Raw genomic sequence first — 20,090 nt, forward strand, 5'->3', positions numbered from 1 at the left:
AGGCCCAAATTCTGGGCAACCCACACCAGAGCTGTAATGTCTAATATTTTTTATTAGCTGCCCCTAACCAGTAAGAAACATCCAGCACTGAAATGCAGATGGGATATCAATTCCAAGTGCTGAATCGGTGCGTTAGCTGTGTCTTAGGAAGGGCTGGACAATTGCAGGCACTGCCTGATAAATGAAGTTTCTACAGGGGCCTGAGCAGTTCAGCAGATCATCAGCTGTCTTATTGTGTCTTTTGAAAGAGCTAAAGATTTTATGAGCCCTCATTCTGTTGGAGTTACGGTAGTTGAATTCTGCCATAATTTCCCATGTGCTTAAATGTTGTCATACGCTGATCAGATGCATTGTTTTAACCCTTGGTAAGATGTATCATTGCAACTAATACTTTGGTCTCACACTGCATTTCACTCGTAGATCTCCAATTGGCTGCATTTTAATCACGGGTGGGACAACTCCTTTGTGTGGTACTTATACTTTAAAACATAGTTTTAAATAATTCTGCTCCGTCCAGTGACAGTTCTCAGACCTTCACTAAAGAATTGGCTGAAGATGGGGAAAGCTTCAAATCAGGCCCACATTTTTATCAGCATTCACTGTGGCTTGGTTTGTATAGCAGTAGTGAGTGCAAATATGGCATAGAAAGGGTCAAATCAGGTGTGCAATCTGACCGGTAAAATCTGGAAGATGTTTCTTGTTTATGAATAAATTTTACTGACTGAAAATGACATATTACTCCTGTACCACTGGCAGTGGCAGACTGCAGAACTGTACTGTTCTTTGAGATTCTTTCCAGTGAAAGCCAACTCCTCTCACTGGCTCACTAATGATTATTTCACTAACTTACTATATATCTTCTACGTCAACCTACTTTCAACAAAGAACTTGGCATCCTGAGGTGTTATCTACAAGGCTTTCTAAGATTTTTTTTTTCTCCATATTCTTTCTGAAAGTGCTTTAGCAGCAAAATTCTGGCATGATAGTAGTGTGGTGCTGAGCTCTGCTTATGTCCTTGGTGGTAAGCTGATCAGCAGCTTTGGAACTAGGGGGGCAGATGGGAAGGGGTAGTTGTTGATTGAGGTTTTCCTTACTCGTGATGCTTCTGAGAATTTTCATTGCTTTTAAAGCGAGCGAGATGGTGATGATGACTTTTTTCCACCTCTCCTGCTGTTTTCTTTTGATGTGTTGCAGTGAAAGGTCTGTCTGTGTTAGCCCTTATGTTTATGAGGTGTTCTCATGCTGCACCTCTATATTATACAAAGAACTCCCAAAATTTCTGAGACCATGAGCATTGCCCAGTCCTGGGAGTACCATACTTTGGAAACCCTTAAAAGAAGGACCCCCCATTTTGTCCTTGTTTAATCATCCTTCTCGCAGATGATCAGACATGTCTCTTGGCATCATGCCATTCTGAAGGATCCCCTCTCTGTCTAAGTTTGGCTCTTAATTTAGGTACTGCAAGTTGGAGGTCATTTTCCCTAGAACTTCTGTAGTCTGTAGAGGGAGATGCACAACAGGAACTGTTGCGGGAACATCAGGTTACTTTTTATGGAGGGTTATTTTATCTTCTGACCATCCAGGCAGCCCTGTGAGACCTCCTAGGCATCTTGAAGCCTCCGAAGTAACTGGCTACGAATACCGCAGTCCTCCGTTACCTATTTCCCAGTGTTTAATGACTGATTTTGCAGCACTGTTTTAATGCTGCTGACTTTACATGCAGAACCAGAGAGCAGTTGTGATTTAGTAAGTTAATTTTATGGCTGGGAAACAAAAATGTTTATTGCAACTCAGTGACATCAACATGTGTTTTTAGAATATGAAATAAAAAAAGTTGTTTCCAATAGAAACAGTGGGCACTAACGTAGAAGTAATGAGAGACTCATGCCACAGGAAAGGTATTAAGGAAAAACTTCTTTACTTTGAGGGTAACAGAGCACTGGAACAGGCTGCCCAGAGAGGTTGTCGAGTCTCCTTCTATGGAGATATTCAAAACCCGCCTGGATGTGTTCCTAGTGAACCTGCTTTGGCAGGGGGTGGTGGACTAGATGATCTCCGAAGGTCCTTTCCAACCCCTGCCATTCTGTGACTCTGTGATTTGGCATGTGTGGATGTACTAGTAGGTGTTTTTCCTGTGTCTCAAGGTGCACTAGCTTGCAGCATTACCAGAATTCAATCAGCAGCCTTTTTAACATGACTTTTTTTTCCTGTTAGTGCATTATCCACTTGTAGCTGTTTAATATTTAATTTATAAATCAAATGTGTGGGGTTTTCTGTTTGTTTATTTTGGGGTTGTTTTTTTTTGTTTTTTTTTTTTTTAATTAGGTTTCTTTTGTAAGTCAGCCCACAGGGGTGGTTAGAACCTCATCTCAAAATTCACCCAGTGGAAACTAAAAGTTGCCTGTCTCTAGTGGCTCTTACATACACAGTCTGCATTTCTGGCCGCCCATATCCTAGCAGGTAATTGTTTCTGTCAAGATCCATCACCCTGGGCAGTGACTGACGCGTTTGCTGGCCGTTTCAGCAGGGAGGTCAGTGATGGAGCAGGGATGGAGCAGGGGCTGTCCACAGGGGTGTATCAGTAAAGAGGGTTGACCTTCGCTGAGAAGGCAGCCTGGGAGCCTACCACCGCGGCAGACTGAGTGCTTCCTTGTTATATAGACAGAGCACTGCAGTTTCCAGTCTTGTCAAGCTGTCACCTTTCATCAGCAATAAATCTGCTTGCTAAATAATTGAAAAAGGTAATAAAACATTTTTATTAGTCATGACAAATGCTTGTCTTAGGAGAAGTTGAGAAAATAATGACTTGATTTAAATATTTATTAAATCAAGTAATTTTTGAGGCATCTTTAAGACCTGAAGGTATTTTATGATATGATAAAACAATTGCATAATTCATGTTATATATTACAGCAGTGGTGCAGTGTTGCTCGGAAGAAATAAAACTATTCTCACTTTAATGTTTTTAATTTTAAGTTAGCCTGGCATTGCATGTTAACAGCATTTTTGTCCAATTTCTCAGTCTGCTCTCTCTTGTCAATACCATCTGCTTGCTTGTATTACCACCTCTTTAACAACCAGGTGATTTTTACCATCTTCACCCTCCTCCTTAATATGCCCAGCAGTCCCATTTGGGTTTACGGGGTTAGTGTGCTGAGCAATATTCATATGTTTATGTAAATGTGTTCCCTATTCTAAAGAACCTTTCTCCATTTCTAGTTCAGTAGCTTCTAAGTTTTCCAGCATCCTGGCTTACAGAACTGAATTATTTTACTGGAGTCTAATCTGCTTGTTATGCCAGCTGGTTTTGTTGCTCTGTAATATATTCATTTATGCAATAGGTTCTACCCTAGCAAAGCACTTCATTTTAAGTGTGCAGGTAGACTTGGTGAAAAGAATGTGATTAGCTCAAAGCTAAGCACCTGCCTTAAATGCTTTGCTGGATTGGAGGCTTAGGAAAGAGGAAAAGATTGGTCTAATTATGCTGAATGTGTTGTACAGCTGCTTTATCCTAATAGCCTTATCACCAGACCAACCTCTGGTTATGGATACTCAACGTAGAAGATTTCTCACGGCTTGCCAGGCTTTTCTTTTCACGTCATAGTTTTCTAGATCTCTCTCCTGGCTTTTCTGAACTATAATCTTAAACATGGTTTGCATAAGAAAAATGTATTTCTGCCTCTTATGAAGTAACTTCAGAGAAGCCGTGTCTTGAAATACTGGATGTAGAAGGCAATGAAAAGCTGGTGTCACCAGTTGTCACCAGTTGGTTTGATTTTTGCGCGTATGAGGAGAGCAAAATATTTATACAAGTCCAGACTGTAGTAGCCCACAGAATAAATGTGGCAGCGATACCAGATAGGTGCAAAAAGAGGAAAAAGATAAAAAGAATGACACAAGGGTTAAATTCCGCTCTGCTGTTAATTTGGGCTGAGCCCGTATTAGAATTATTGGAAAAAAAAAGACGTACACCACTGAAAATGAAATCTGAAGAAAAGATGTACGTGTATTTTTCCAGCTCTAGCTCTTACCTGCTGGTGTTTGCCTTTTTCCATTCCTCAAATCTGTGTGTCCTCCCTCCCACAGATGCCAGAGGGAGATTTGCAGGACTTAGTTTAACTCATGGTCACCGTAAAACTGCCCTAAATCCAATGTCACAAGAATTGCTGCTGCTGCTTACCCAAGTCAGAACTTAGCTGGGCTGGGTTTTTGCCGTTCCTGCTGCTGCGTGGCCGGGGCCTGAGGCGTTGCCGAGACCAGAAAGCCACACACAACCCCAGGTGTTTTCAAAGAAAGGGACATTTGTTGAGTCGTCTTTGCACACACTTCCTCTTGTGCAGTGTTTGGCTTGGATGCGTCGTTATTTCTGAAGCCATAACAAGCTCCTCACGGAATTCACACTGTGCAGTTTCCTGTGTGTTATTTTTCAGAGGCAAGGCTATACTATGGTTTTCTTTCCCCCTTGTTCCTCCCAACGTGAGCTTTTGGCATCTTTATCAAGGATGGCACTCGAGCAAATGCTTAACTTGATTGCGCTGCGTAGACTCGAAGATAGAAATGGGCTTAGGCACTCTTGAAAAAGTATGAACTGAGGCAGATGTTTAATGCTTTCTAGGATGAAAACCAAGTAAGTGCTTTCCCAGAAAGATTATCCGGAATTGTTTTTTACTATATATATCATGATAGGGAGGGAAAAAAAGGGAGGAAATAGCTGCATAGCAGTAGATTTGTAACAATTTCTTATGTTTGTGGTTACTTGCCACCACGGTGTTTTCAGCTGAATGCAGCCTATACATAGGGTGATACGAAGTCCCATGCTTTTGCCCGCCGCCTTCTTTTTAAGGGGTACTGGGCAGATAGTAATGGGTGGTGAGCAGCCCCCAGCTCTGTGCACAGCTCTGCCCTGCCTTGCTGTGAGCGCTTTCCCTCTTTTTGTCTCTCTTTCCTTCTGTGTCTGTTTAAATCACAAAGGCTAAAAAGGAGGGGACTGGCTCCTGCTCTGTGTTTGACCCTGCCAAACCCTGGGGACTTGCTGCCCACTGGCATGTCAAAATGTTTGTGTAATACAAATGATTATTAAGAAATTTCTCTTTTGCCACCTCATCATCTGCAACTTGGGACTCTGTATTTGGGGCTGACTGACCACTCCGCCATCAGTATGAAAAAAATCTGAGAGGACTGAGGATACCTTCAGGTTCTCTGTGTTTATGACACTGATATCTTTAGTGATGGCTCAGGTGCTACAGAGTCGGGCCCACCCTGTGGGCACTGTTGAAAGGTTTCTGAAGAGTCTCAAGGGAAAAATTCAGATAGAAGCATGCACTTCCAGGGCAGCATTGGAAATGCTGGCTTGATGTCTGTACAGTTTTCATGCAACGTGGGCAGTCTTCTGCCTTTCCACTGTGTCAGTGCAGGGTTCTCATTGGTTTTGGTAGTGTATGAGAATGCAAGCGGACTGAGGCATCGGTCTTAACTTACGCGGACTTGTGAGCTATGTTTTCAGCAGCGAGGCTATGTGCACAATGCTTTCTGCCTAACATTAGTTTTCTATTTGTCTTTTGCAGCACTTTTACAGGCAGTCATAGCTGGTGATCTGCTGAAGGTAAGTACAGAACACCGAGTGTCCACTTTTTCACACTTTTTGCAGGTCTGATATACTGTAAATTTTATCACACCTCTGCTCAAAACATAAATAGACTGCTGTAGGGACTGCTGGCAAGTGCCGTTTTACAGCCTTTCCAGGAAACCCTGAATATTAGGGGAACACATCAGTCAGGTGAGGTGTGAAATTCGAGTGAATAGGATCTGGTGTTAGACAGCACCTTTCAGCCCAGGATTCATAGCGCACTGCACAGAGCAATGTGTCAGTTACTAACAGGGAAATTACTATACTGGCAAAGGCAACACTGAACAGCGGGGTAGTTCTGACACAGCCTTACACAGTACAGGATATTTTATGGCAGTGAGGTTGGTGGTCAAGCCCCTGGAGTTGCTGGAGACTTCTTAACTTCTGCCTAAGCAACCACCAGACCAGGTAGAACAAACCTCAGCTTGTTGTTTTATCATCTGACAGATGTCTCAAAACATGTAGTATTTTGGTATTGTTAGTTACTGTTAGGAAAAGGCACCCATGCAAAAATGTTTTGTGCCCAAAGTCTAAAGTTCCATGTCTGACAGTTATTCAGGCTGCGTTTTTCAGTAGCCAAGTCAGGATTTGAAAACATGCCCTCGAGTTTGGATGAGGACTGTGATTAATGATTACAATTTTATCTGCGAGAAGCCAGCTTGGAGCCATTTGTAAAAATGACAGTACTGTTAGGCCAACTCTTTGCCTGCAGGTGCCCCTTCTAATACCTCCGCCCCTGCGCTTGTGGCTGCGGCATCTAGGGCGCAGTCCTTCAACCAGCAGCCCTAAAAATATTCTCTCCTTTCCGCTTCTTGAAAACTTTTTGCCTGACTTTGCTTTGGCAGGGAGACTTCTTGCCCTTCTTCAGATGTGCTGCATCATAAATGATGCTCCACTGCCGCAATCTTCTCCCTCTTTTCTGCAGGGATCTGCACTGCAAATCCCCCCCCCCGAGTTTGCAGCAGCCCTGAGACCTGGCCGGTTGCTGTTTCCTCTCCGTTCTTACCCCACGTTAGTTCTTCCTTCCCCCTCCGCCAGCCCTGGGCAGGGGGCAGAGGCTGAGAAGGGAGATCTGGGGCAGCTGAACCCCGCCGCCCCGTGGATTGTTGAGTTGGAATTTTCTGGTTTAGTCAGAAAATTTTCTGGTTTAGTCTGCCTCCTGCGCTAAGAAAAAATTGGGATTTTCAGTAGAGAAGCCAGAATTTTCTATCACGTACATACACTTTTAAATATCCCAACAGCTTCACCAGAAGTGGTTTTGCAAGCATTGTTAGCAAGCAATAATTCATTGCCAGTATATTAGCGATGTCTTATTGTTTAGGAAATACAAACCGCTCTTCTTAACCCATATACATCTAGTTTCAGATAATTCTAGTCAATACATCTAGTTTCAGATAATTTTTCACTGGGGCCTAAAAGCTGGCTTTAAAGTAGTATTTTATTTCATTTTATTCCATTTTTGTATTGACCTCCTATGAAAATGGTAAATAATTTGCCTGTATGTTTGTTCCTCTGCTCCTCCCATCTTACCCTTCTGTGTGTTCGCTTTTTCTTTTCCAGTTCATAGAATGCTGTAAAAAAGGAGCCAATTTGTTAATCCAAGGACCTGATCACTGCTCCTTGTTGCACCATGCTGCCAAGACTGGGAATGGCGAGATTGTGAAATACATCCTGGAGCATGGTGAGTCACAGTGGGCAAACCCACAGAGCGCTGTACTTCAGCCAAGTGTCGGTCAGGTAAAACCACACACCATGCGGCTGAGAGTGCCCTCACTCATTTGTGGTCACCCTAGCAAAGTGTCCACCTGCAGCGTGCCTGAGCAGGGGGCTAGGGATGTGGTAGCAATGACAGCGATGGCTCCAGGTAAAGGGAAAGTGTGGAAACAAAAGGATGGCTTTTGAGGTGGATGGGTGTTTTCACAGTTGCATCAGCTGGGGGGCTGTGAAGCAGCAGTGGGGTGCTCTAGTTAGAACCTCTGGCATAGGAATCCTCTGAATTAATTTGTTTTTCAATTAAAGCATATGTTGTAGAAAGCATCTGATCTCCATTAAAACATTTACAGCGATGGAGAGCCCATCCAACCATTGGTATTATTTCAGTATTTAGTAACACACTGGTTAGGCATCCGCACTTATTTCTAGACTGGATTTACCTAGCTTCCCTTCCAACCTTCCAATATTATGTCTTTGTTAGATTCAAGACCACATGATAACAAAAAACCATGATCTCCATTTTATATTTATAGGCTGTGATCATGCCATTTCCCTTTCTTCCTTTCAACTCTCTCTATCTTTGTCAGTAACAGGATTACAAGCATGCTTACACAGGCTATGCTGCAATTTCTCTGTGTACGTACATTTGAAGCAGTCACATTTAGGTGTTTCTGCCTGTTGAACTACCATAATCTTGTTCACTGGTTGCTGGAGAGTGGTATAGTAATATTGCCAGTGCTCTGCATGCAGAGCTAAAGTCCTAATGATCAGCCTCCTGCACTGTAGGAAATGTTTTCTAGTCCTTCAAACATTCTTATAACTCTTCTCTGATCCCTCTTTGAAATATTAATGGCTATTTTGACTTCTGGATGTCAAAATCAGCTTTATTATTTCAGCAGCAGTGTTAGCGCTAAACAAAGAGACTGCCTCTGGCAATTGGAATAAGTGTTAGCTAATGCTCAAAAGTTTCTGCAGAAATTGTACAGGGAGAATTAAAAAGCACAACTCATAGGAAAAGCAGAAGCAATAATCCATCTCTTAACATTTGTGTTAATTGGGGTGCCATTTAGCTCGAGCTTGACTCCTAAATTTAGATGTTTACATATAGGTGTCATGTAATCTATGGGTCTAAGTTCCTGTACTGTCAGCAGAGATCTATGACTCGGTTCATTTGCTCATGACAGAGGTACCAGAGGACACCTGTCCTCTTTCGGTGGCAGATGGAAACGAGGCGGGCATCTTTAATAGCAGCAGACTTCTAGGGGAGACCCTAGTCAAAATAGTCATCGGAGCCCAGCAAATGATTTGGCTGACAGTTACCTGCGTGCTTCATTTATTGAGCTAAAAATAACTATTGAATGTCATTTGGCCTTGGATATCCATGACATGTGCGTGGGTCTACAAGGTAGCACACAAGGCCTGTAAGACACCTATACTGGACTGGCAGCTGGACCCCAAGCAAGCATCCCTGTCATTCCAAATGCATCCCAGTGCATCCCAATGCATCCCATGCCGAAAATATCTATGTGTCGGCAACTGAACTGTGCCCCGGATACCTGACTGAGGGGGTCTGAACTGCTACTTTACTCTTTCATGTATAGATACCTACACAGGGGTAGCGAAGTGTAGTTGGCCTCATATCCAAAGGCTCGTTTTCTCCCCAGCTGTAGTAAGTCTTATCAGTGCTAACTCTACCTCCTGCTTAACTTCTGGATTATCTCATTAGTCACCTTACATGTACGTACCTCTGAATTCTGTAGACAGACATAATTTCACTTTATTTTCTCACTGCCGCTCCTCTCACAGTGCACAGGGCCTGTGCCAGTTCACTGTCATGGCTGCCTCGCCACGATTTTTCTTAGTCACATATACCTTAACTTACTCACAATCTGACCCAGTTACCATTCCTTTGGTGAAGGTTTAAAACGAGATCATTTAAGCTGGTAAGGATGTGAGCAGGGAATCCATGGGAAATTTTGAAGTGAATAGAGAAATGTGAGGGATTCCGGACTGTTAGACAAAGACAAACCAGAAGGTTGAGCAAATGTCAGCTCAGTTCCTCGCTCCCCCCTTCGCCCCCAAGGATGGCAGGAAGCTTTTGCAGCTTTCCAGACATATGTCCTCTGGGCTTCTCCAAATGCATTGTTTGTTTAACATTCTCTGGGGATCAGAGAGCGCATGGGACAATGCTCTAATAGGGGCCTCCTCTCTTCTCCCACCAAGCAATTAATGAAACTCATTTCTACCCTGGGCATTTCTCAGTCACAAACGAGCTCTCTTGCTGAATCATCATCATCATCATAATGTCCTTGTTTTTCTGTTGCGTTCTCTGGCATCTGGCATCTTCTCAAGATTAATTAGTGTATAAGACCCAATCCAACGCTACTAATATCCGAGGCTTTCCCTGCATCTAGCTTCTCATTTCTGCTGATATCCACCCTTGATAAAAATGAGTCTTACTCCTGTTCTGGCAATTAGTTCTGCCCAGCCACACTTCCTCTGTAGTTTGTCTGCTTCCCAGACATGGCTGCAGATAGTTAATATTAATAGGAGTTCCACTGTAAAATACCCTCCAGCGCACAGCACAGAAAACCTGTTATTAATCACACAGGGAAAATCTGCTGAATATCTTTAAAAAACAACAACAAAACAAGACACAACAAAAACCACTGTACCGGGAATTTTAACTGTCTAGTGTAAAAATAGTGGGGTGAATCAAATGCGACACAGGAGTGGGGCCCATAGCACTGGGATTGTGAAGGAGGGAAAATGGTGTAGTGACGCTGAGGCTGTCCTTTGCGGAGATGGCTTTAAGCTTTCTGCAAACACGCAGGGTACATTAATACGAGAGGTTACGCTGTGATCTTGATCGGAATGATTTCAGATGTTGAGGGGAAGAAAATAACCCTTCTTAAATTAGAAAAAGCGGTGATGAGTCACACAAGGAGACCGCTGTGCAGTATTGCCAGATACTTAGCGGTGGACTAGCGCAAGCCTGGAACAGCAGCTGAAGCACCAATGTAGTAGGTGTCAGGACGACAGCTGCTTACTGCTGCAGGAACAGTTGTGTTGGCTGCTGCTCCTGCAAAACAGTTTCTCTCCATCCCCTGGGCAGGAAAGGCAGATACACAGACCTATCTGTTGTTCAAGACTGCCTTCCCAAATCAGGGGTCTTTTGCTTGTAGTAGAAGGGTCACCTTTTAAGATCTGTCTGTAGCCGGGCTAAGGAATGCTTAGCTTGAAACTGAGGGCCAAACTCAGTAGGTATCTGTTTAGTGCTGCAGTCAGCAACTGTCTCACACCCTAACGCATGCACATTAGAGAAGAGTTAACTGCTTACTTGCTTAACGCAAACAGAATTAGGGATGGCTTAGGAAGCTCTGTTAGAAAAATTGTCATCTGTACTTGGAATCAAACTTGGCTTGGAGTCTTTATCTGACAGTTCTGAAGCATTTATAATTTATAACTGTTATACAAGACATTGCAAGGTTTGCCTTCTTGTCTTCTCCTCTTCTCTAGAGGCTCAAAAGACAAACAAGAATTCTGTAGTTCATCTAGGATATTTCAATTTCAAACAGAAGAGGGGAAAGAAGTTTATAGGTGCCTTAGGAGTTTGTGGTGGGAACTTTTGGTGGAACAGTCAGTCAGTGAAGTAACCCATCCTGAACGTTTCAGTGACCTCAAACCTCAATGTCCTTGCTCTATTAGATAGCATCCTCTGTAAGAAGGAGGATGCTTTCATTACTTTTAGCACTGCAAAGTCAACAGTGAAGAGCCATCAGCGAGTTTGGATTTGCACCCTGACCAGATTCAGGAGTTCCAAAGAAGACTTTTGGAAAGCAAATTTTGCTGTGACAGAGATGTACGTCAGGGACAAAGTTTGAATAGTCATCAGAAAGCAACACTGAAGGAGAGTGAGTTTAGCTGACATTTGCCAGTATGTCTAGATTTACAGAATGTTCCAGTAGTGGACATTTGTGAGGGGCCTAAGCAGAAAACATCTTGGTCTTCCTAGAAGGCACAAGGTATAAAATAATTTACTTTAGTGTGTAAGTTTACCAAATTTTAGGTCAACGTGGCTGAGAGAGAGTTACAATGGAAGGCATGCTCCCATAGCCCAACTACCCTCTATGTTACAGTTGTAATTCTGAGCTAAAAGACACTAGCAGTAAAAACCAGACACTGTTAATCTTCACGTTGGGTAGAAATGAGGAGTGTGGGGTTGAGGGAAGGCTTGAAATAGTTCTGACTTTGCAGATTACTATTATTTTAAAAATATTCCCTCTTTGAAGGCAAGGAACCAAATCCAGTTTTGTCCCCCAGATAACAACCTCAATCAAGTTATTAAACAAAGAGGCTTTTGACAGATAAGCACCCGGATATGCTGATAATGTCTGACATTACTGCTTAAAGCAAATACCTTTCTTCCCCAGTTCTATGAAGGACTGACAGGGGTTAATAGCTGTGGGTCTCCTGTGGGTAGCTGTAACCACATCCATTGGAGAGGGCAGGGTGTGCTGCGGGCCGGAGGTCTTTCGGACTGCATGGTGCTGTATATTTTGGAAATGCCTCTGAAATATGGTCATTTAGTCTCTCTTTTATGTTGTAGTGAGCTCAGCTAAAGGGCAGCTGCTTTTGAGTGTCTCCTTCCCTTCCCTCCTCCCATCCCCATCTCAGGCTGCTTTGCCTCCTGAGAAACTGAAGAGGGGCTTCGGTGGAGTGAAAGGGGGGAGAAGGAGAGAAGGAAAAAAGTTAATAATTCTACACAGACAGTCTATCGGAGATGTTAAGGAGAGAGAGTGATCTCAGCTGGGCTTCCCCTCAGTGCGTCATGCTTTTCAGCTCCTTTCATGCGAACTTCTCGCCACCCCCCCATCCTGCCATTCTTTAGCCCCCAAGTCTGTCTCTCTCTTTCTCTCTCTCTTTTTTTTCCTCTCTCCACCTCTCCACACATTTCTATCTTTTGTTTTTATTTCCCCCCCTGCTGTTTTCCTTGATAGAAATCTCACTCATGCATTTCCCTTCCGGATTTCTATTGGGTTATTTTGTCCTCTCTTTCTCTGCGCCTTGGTCCCCTTTTCTTTCTCTGCCTCTTGTCCCAGAGTGAAACAGCCGCCTCCCTGCTGGGTCAGGATGACAGTGCCGTTAGCTTTCCCATTGCCAGCCCTTCCCACATCTGTGCAGCTTTTGTCCCGGGGCAGAGGGGGATTTGGAATGGTCGGTTGGCAGCGCCAGGGAGACTGATGTAAAAATGAGGTCCAAAAAAGAGGGGAAAGGGAATTAGGAGGAGGGCGTGAGATGGTTTAAGAGAAGCACAAGTGAAAATAAAATAAAGAAGTAAAAGGGCACAGCTCAGGCTGTGTGCGAGTTGGGACGTTCCAGCTTCAGAGATAGGCCAGAAAGAAGGAATGAATCCTGGTACGCTGTTGTGCTGCTAATCGATTAACCCCAATATCTGGCCCTGATGTATGACTGGGATGGAGTCGGGGCACTCCCATGAAATGCTTTATTTGGGATGGCATCCAGGAGAGCATCCTTCATGGGATGCCCCTGGCACCTCCTTAGGTCTGTACTCGCAGACTGCCTACGCAGTCCTCAGCACCCAGCTCCCCTGTCCTAACCTTGCTGTTCCTTCCTGCTCCGGACCAGTTTTCCTTTGCCCTTGGATTCCCATCTCTCCAGACCCACTCTGCCCCAGCTCCTCCTGCCCCTCAGGTCATATTCTTCCAACTTCTTTCCAGCCTTCCTCCTAATGTTTTAACACCTTTTCCCATTCTTCTCCACTTACCAGGGCAAGTACCTCTGTGCCCAGTGCAGCCAGCCCAGCCACCCTGTTCCACCTTTGCATCAAAACCTTCCTTGTCCCATCCATGAATGGAAATATTAGTTTACTGGGCAGTGTCTTTTCTAACATGCTGCAGGCCATTCCTGGTTACCTATCACTGGGACGTGGCGTTGCAGCAAGCCATGGATAATTGCCTTTATTTTTGAGATAACATGATTTTCTTTTCTCCTGGGAGATGTAAGGGAGTCTTTTTGTTCATCTGTTGGTTTTTTTTTTTTTCTTGTTAGTTTCTCAGGCATTATTTTTTTTTCCCTCTCAACGAGGGGCCCTGCTTAGCCCCCTGTATCCTTTTTCATGCTTATGGAAGCTCAGAGGTCATGAGTGATTCTTCTTTTTGATGGGGAGGATTGAACACAACCGCCAAGTGAGGAGATGAGGATGTGTGGCAGTAGAGTCAGGGTGCTGTGCTTTAGAAATTGGCAGTGGCTAATGAGTTTGGAGAACTGCCATGACAGGTATGTGCTGGGCACCAAGCATGATACTTTTTTGACCACCTCTTTCTCATGATGACAAAAGATGAAGTGAAGGAGCTACCTGCAGCTTCAGGAGCTGAGGCAGCCAGCTGCCCCAACGATACTGCATGTGCATGTTGTAAAAGGAGGGAGGGCGAGACAGGCTGCTCTGATCCATTTTTACATGCACTCAGAGTGAATGGAGTGTAGAGAGGTTGTGTGTAGGCCTTTGTAAGCCAGTAGTGTGAAATTCCTCAGTTTCAGGTGCGATTTGCTGTAAGCTCTTGAGAACACTTGAATTTCAAAGTCAAAGTGTGCTGAAGAGAAATATTCATGCACAGGAAGGAAAATTCCTGTAAAGTTTCACTGTTCCCCTTGCTAACTGCCCCGTACCATCTGGCACTATGCTCCAGAGCAGTGGAGGGGAGAATAATAAGCCAGACTGCAAAGGGAAAAGTTTTTCTCGTTTCGAATGCTATCCAGATCCTAGTCTTTGCATATCACTGTAATTCAGTGATGGAATTTGCTGCTATAAACATCTGCCTGTAGTGAATATCAAGGACAAAAGAACAGTAGCATAAATGCATTATTTTGTCCCGCTTAACAAAAATCTTTTCTGTTTTTCTTAATCTTACTTTTCTGATCATTGCTAACCAGTAGAGTACAGGATTTGCATATCAATATAAAGACCGCTGGGAATATTCCACCCTGATCTACATTCTGTATAACGCTATTAAATGGAGTAGCACAGGGATGTCATTCAGGATGGAATTTGGCTAATTTCAACTTCCTAATGACATTTTCGTTCTAGTACTAACAATAGATTTTAACTTGCAATATATCAGGGTTTCCAGTATATCAGCATTTTGAATGCACTGTACTTATGTGAACCACTTAATTGAGCAAGGTGAAGAGAAAATAAACTCCATGAATATTCATTCCCAGTATAATTTAGAGGCAGCTACTCCCTGGTGCTGACACTACAGCAGTGACTCTGCATTCAGAATTTTGCCAGTGCAAGGTCTTGCACACGCAAATACTACCTTGAAGTTTGGCATATTTGTGTGAATTGAGCTTTCAGTTGGCTTCTTTTACATATTTGGACCTGGAACCTTCTCCTGGTAGTCATACTCCTCTAGTCATGCAGGCAAATGCTATATTACATACCTGACTGTCTTTTGCAGGTCCATCTGAATTGCTGGACATGACAGACAGTGAAACGTAAGTACAACCTACCCTACCCTTCACATTATGTGCATTACCCTAGCGGATTTCTCTTGCTTTTCAAGTGCAAACTTTCAAATAAAAAAGCTTGTAAAATGGTACATCTCTTAAAAAACAAATAAGCAAACAACAGTCCCACCCAAACCCAAACAACCACCTTGTATGTGGTTTTCTTGCCTAAAACAAATGTTTCTTGAACTCCAAAAAGGACTTTCTCTCTATTGCTTCCCATACCTCCTTAATCTTTCTAGAGGAATACAAGTCCTGCATTGTGCTTCGATGTTTCCAGAATCTAGTTACAGAGGAAACAACCTGAAGGTTAAATTCCAGAAATCAGGAAATTACTTTTCTTGCTCCACACTTTTTCTTCAGTCCTTCTTGATTCATCCAGAGTGCTCTGCCTTAGCTCTCCCAAGTGGCCACAACCTGTGCAGTCAAAGATTTATCTCAAGTAATCAGAACCTCGATCACCTCTGTTATTAATAAAAAAGAAAAAAGACTTTACTTCCCAATTAGCAACTGCTCTATGTTCTGTTATATAATCAAGGTGCCACAAAGAGTGTATAAGAGAAGCACGAATAATCTTGGGCACTGTACAGAATATATGGGAAGCAAAAGTAGCCTTTCTCATAGGGGTTAAACCTACCGTTCCTCATCCCACAGTGCCCTCCTCTGCTGATGCTAGAAAGGCTCTGCACCAGGTGCATGCGTGCAGTCCACGGGTGATGGAGTATGGATAGACTACCTGTTTCTCTTCATCCAGTAGCATAGCACAGCCACTGAAATAAAGCTCAAGTGAACATAGCCATGAGGGCTTCCCTTTATAAAGGTCCCTCTACTGCTAACTCTTGAAAGGGGAGGTTCAAGCCATAACTGGCAGCACGAATTTGTCTTTTGACCCTCAGGGGAAAATCACACAGTATCCCATTCTGAATGTAGTTCTCATGCAGCAGAGGCAGATTCATTACAAGGTTGTCTATTAATATTTCAACTTGCCCCGTCATGGACTGAGGCTGAAATTCCTTTACACGCTCTCACTTTCTGGGTAGGTAGGTGCAAGGTTTGTCCTACTACACATATTTCTTGTCATTTATTATTTTGGAAGCTATCTAATGGCCCTATTTGCTGAACACTAGTATTAAGGACACCTTTTCAGCCTACTCACAGCATACTTTCCTCCTCTTCCTAGGCAAATCTAGATAGATGTCTTTAACCTCAGTATTACGGTCTCAGAATCCCATTCCACGTGGCTCTAGTCTGAGTGAGGAGCTTTGCGATAAATCTGCTCCCACTACACAGCCTTCTCTTTTGAAAAGCATTTGTTCAAGCTTCCCCAGTAGCTCACCAGTCCGGCTGTGGAAAACCAAAACATAGCTCTTGCTCTCATACATCCAGAGAGCAGGGTATCAGAACCAACGCAGCAAGTGCATCAGTCAGGGCTTTGATGGGCAGGATTTTTCTAGGACGTGTCCAAGAATGAGGATGAGGAAAGAAATTGCAGGAAGAAACAAACACTGATGCTGTTTTTCCTGCTGTGAAATAAGACGGTGGGTAGTTTGCCTTTGCAGCAGTTAGCCGAACTGGTGGTTGGATGGGAATGTGACATTCAGTCCTTTGCATACATGAAACCTGTGCGTGTTTCTTTCCCACCCCTCAGAAGTTCTTCGTCTGCTATTTGTGCATTGCAGGCTTTCCTACTGAGTCAAAGGATGTAGATGCTAAGGGAGAGAGTGCACAAGTCTACCTCTGCCAGCAAGAGGGAACCTCGCAGAAATACAGCATCCTTCTCTGTCTGTCCTCTGCACCTCATACTTCGTAAATGTACATTGGTGTGATGTGTCTCACTGCTGGTTTCTGTACTTTGGTCTAGGGGTGAGACAGCATTACATAAGGCAGCCTGCCAGCGCCATCGTGCCGTCTGCCAGCTCCTGGTGGATGCGGGAGCCTCTCTGAGAAAGACAGACTCCAAGGTAACCCAGCCCTGTCAACCAGTTATAAAATACTGCAGCCAAGCGAGACCGATCAGCATCCGTCCCTGCTGTGTGCATGATTGAGGCTTCCTTGTGTGTGCCAAAAGCAGCTCTTTTTAAACAAGCTATTTTTATTTAGAAAACTGTATTGATTTAAACAAGTACAAGAGACTTCAGTTCAGTCCCCAACGTGGGTCATCTTCGCCATAGTGAGAGCCTGGCCTCAAACTATTCGGTGCGTTGAGTGTGAATGAAGCATCTCCATGGCACAGCAGCATCCTCCTCCTGTGTGGTCAAAAGAGAGGCCTGTGGGCAAGGACCACCTGGGGGAGCCTTGGTTTGTGATTGCATAGCGTCTGTGAGGCTTGATTATTGTGGCTGACTTGCTTTGTGAGGATGGCTAACCATTTTCTTTTGCCCTCGCTTGCCCCTGTGCTCACTGATGTGACGCTAACCACAACCCACTCTGGGTGTACGCTTGGCTGAGAAAGAAGCCTGGGCAAAATTAAACCCTAGGAATATTCTGTCAATACAACAATCTGATCACTTGGGAACATGGTCCCGAAGCTGCCCCTCTGGCATTTCTGAACATAAGCATCCTGTGGTCAGCAGCTGAGCGATGGTTGGATCTTTGGGTTCCAGTGTCAGAAACACCTTTGCAGCAGCAAGACAATTAAAAACAATTCCTACCATGTTGTGCTGTACAGGGTAGGCTATAAGGGGGAGGGAGATCATCTCTTTTTCAGATCAGTACTGTACATTGCAAAAAACGATTTCTGCAACAGTTGAAATCCAGACAACTGGCTTCTGACTTGTTAATCTTCATCTGCCCAGAAATCCTAGAAGCAGGAGTGGTTTTGTGGAGATACATTAACATGTTTCCAATATTTTTTCATAGCTTAGGATCAAGACTTGTGGTCCAATTTAACAATCCTCGTAAGGTAACTCACATAACAGAGTAGCAAACTGATGCACCGCAAAATGATTTGTACTTGAGATAGAATGAGACACATTGAACTCATCTCAAATGTTGGCCATCTCTCTTTGCAAAGCGTGTAGTCTGTGAAGTGCACTTTTCAAGTGTTAGCTACAGTACTGTGCGTCATATTAATTCACACAGTGATTGTAGTTCTAGAATGAAAAATCAGTTCCTTCCAGCATGTGAGCCCTTCTGTGTGCTGTATCAAATAGCATGTCCTTGAAGAACTGCATGATTTGTCCTAAACCACACAAAGGCTTTGAAAATCTTCAGAATCTCATGACTCTGATAGAAAAGCTTGACTTGACACCAGCTTGTACAACAAATAAGTAATTGTCCAAATTTGCTTCTATCCTTCCTGTAGTAATTTCTCTGGGTCGTGCTTTCATCTGTTCTTCTAAATATGTTAGCACAAGACTTTCTCTTCGTGTTTCTTTATTATAGGGTAAGACACCTCGTGACAGGGCTCAGCAAGCTGGTGACCCAGATCTGGCCTCCTACCTGGAGAGTCGACAAAACTACCAAATGGTTTCCCACGAGGATCTGGAGACAGCAGTCTGATGTCTGAAAATGTCGAAGAGGATCCTTGGAAATCACAAGGCTGCACCTGAGGCACTCGGGCATCATGTGAGGAAGAAGCTGATGGAATCAAAGTGTCTCTCACTCTCGTGGAAAATACCTGAGGACATGCCACCAGTTTCTAAGGGCTACTGAGTCTTGCCACGGAACGGTTAGGTTCCATAAGTTAGCCCATGATGGATAAGGCGGGACACTCAAAGGTCTGTGGAATCCATGGGCCACGGAAATTTACCTTTATTGCTTCCAGCAAGTAGCATGAACTTCTCCCATGTTCATCTGTACAATTTATTTAAAAAAAAAAAAAAGGAAAGAGAAAAGAGGGTGTGGGGGAACCAAACTAACTGGGACGTTAAAACACCCAACAAGGCCCTCCTCCATCCCTACAGTTTCCTGCATTCCTTTTATTCTCCCATTCCCCTCACTTGTCATCAGTTAAATAGTACCTGTTATCTCTGTGTTAAGTCTTCAAAAATGGTCAGGCAGTAGCAAAAAATTTGAGGAGCTCTGGATGCCCTTAGGAAAACCCCAGTGTTTTTACTGGCTGTGTTCCCTCCATTGCTGTCCTCCCGGAAGCTGCATCCTCAGTGCTCAGTCATCGAAGAGTTTTCTCGCTTTTCGAGGGGACTCTGCCTATTGTCTTTTTTTTGCCAGGGTGTGGGGCACAGTTAGATTTACAGCAGTAACAAAACCTAACGTCCTCATTGTTGCTGGGTGTATGGTTACCGTATCTTCATGAGACAGTCATTTGAGTGGAAAGGAGTTATATGGGATACACCATGTTGTATGGCAGAGCAGAAAGTTACCAGTAAGGTTTCTCACGCCATCATTGCATAACCAACCCAATTCTGCTCAGGTTTCAGGCCTGTAGAAAAGTCGATAGCTATTTTTTACTTTTGAAAAGATGGGTTTTACACTGGGGAGAGATCTGGGCAAGACAAAAGGGGGTTCTGATGGACTGACTTCTGGACCCCGTCCCCTTTGCGTTATGGTCAGAGGTAGGAAGGACACCTAGAACATCAGCAGTCCGCCTAGGCTTGCTGCCGTCAACAAACAAATGAGCACCGCCCTGGTCACATTGGGAATAGGAAAACCTTCTTTAGCTGAACCTGTAAATTATCCGATTCCCCAAGGGAACAAAGTTTCAGAGAGGCTATCCTACTGGAGAAGGACAAGCAGCAGCTCTTTGCCTCATGACCTACTGTAAACTCAGAAACGTAAAACTTTACTGCTTAGCTGCTGTAAAGGCCAGCCGTGTCTTCTGTACTCATCTGTTCTCTGTCTTACCTCAAATATTATAACCACGAAAGAAGAGAAAGCAAACACACATACACACAGGCATACGCAAAATGTTCCCCTTCAGGTATTCAATCACTACAGACAACTCAGCTGCCAGAAATAGCAGAGCTTCCACTTCCACTTTGTCTGACCAGTTTCCATGAAGATGCTCACGGCCCACTTTTGGCATAATTCTTGCAATAGATTTTTTAATTTTGCTTCGTTGTTTCTTTTGAAAGATCCACCGGTGTTTGTTTTCACGCGCCTCGCTAGGTGTAGGTCTCTAGGAGATGGTGATCATCAAGATTACAAACAGTTTGGAAACCGTGAAAATAACTCAGGTCATTATTCAGATAAGTTTTTCTTCCTTGGTAGAAGTTGTGGAAAATGAAATGAATGCAATTCTTTTTTTTTTTTTTTTGAAGAG

At 43.7% G+C, this 20,090-nt stretch overlaps 1 protein-coding gene across 3 annotated transcripts in view; it reads left to right on the plus strand.

Annotated features, from left to right (window-relative positions):
- Positions 1-18,370, plus strand: part of DGKI (diacylglycerol kinase iota) — a gene marked incomplete at its 3' end in the record, with an annotated part of 112,784 nt that extends 94,414 nt beyond the window's left edge. For all 3 annotated transcript variants that reach the window (XM_082485446.1, XM_082485448.1, XM_082485447.1), the window contains 5 exons: positions 5,565-5,602; positions 7,187-7,307; positions 14,821-14,857; positions 16,731-16,830; positions 18,254-18,370. In XM_082485446.1, the coding sequence (XP_082341572.1) occupies positions 5,565-5,602; positions 7,187-7,307; positions 14,821-14,857; positions 16,731-16,830; positions 18,254-18,370 (413 nt within the window). The remainder of the gene's footprint in view (positions 1-5,564; positions 5,603-7,186; positions 7,308-14,820; positions 14,858-16,730; positions 16,831-18,253) is intronic.
- Between the last annotated feature and the right edge of the window lie 1,720 nt (positions 18,371-20,090).

Source organism: Vanellus vanellus (assembly GCF_965231255.1).
Source record: "Vanellus vanellus genome assembly, chromosome: 1".
NCBI classification, from domain to species: Eukaryota; Metazoa; Chordata; class Aves; order Charadriiformes; family Charadriidae; genus Vanellus; species Vanellus vanellus.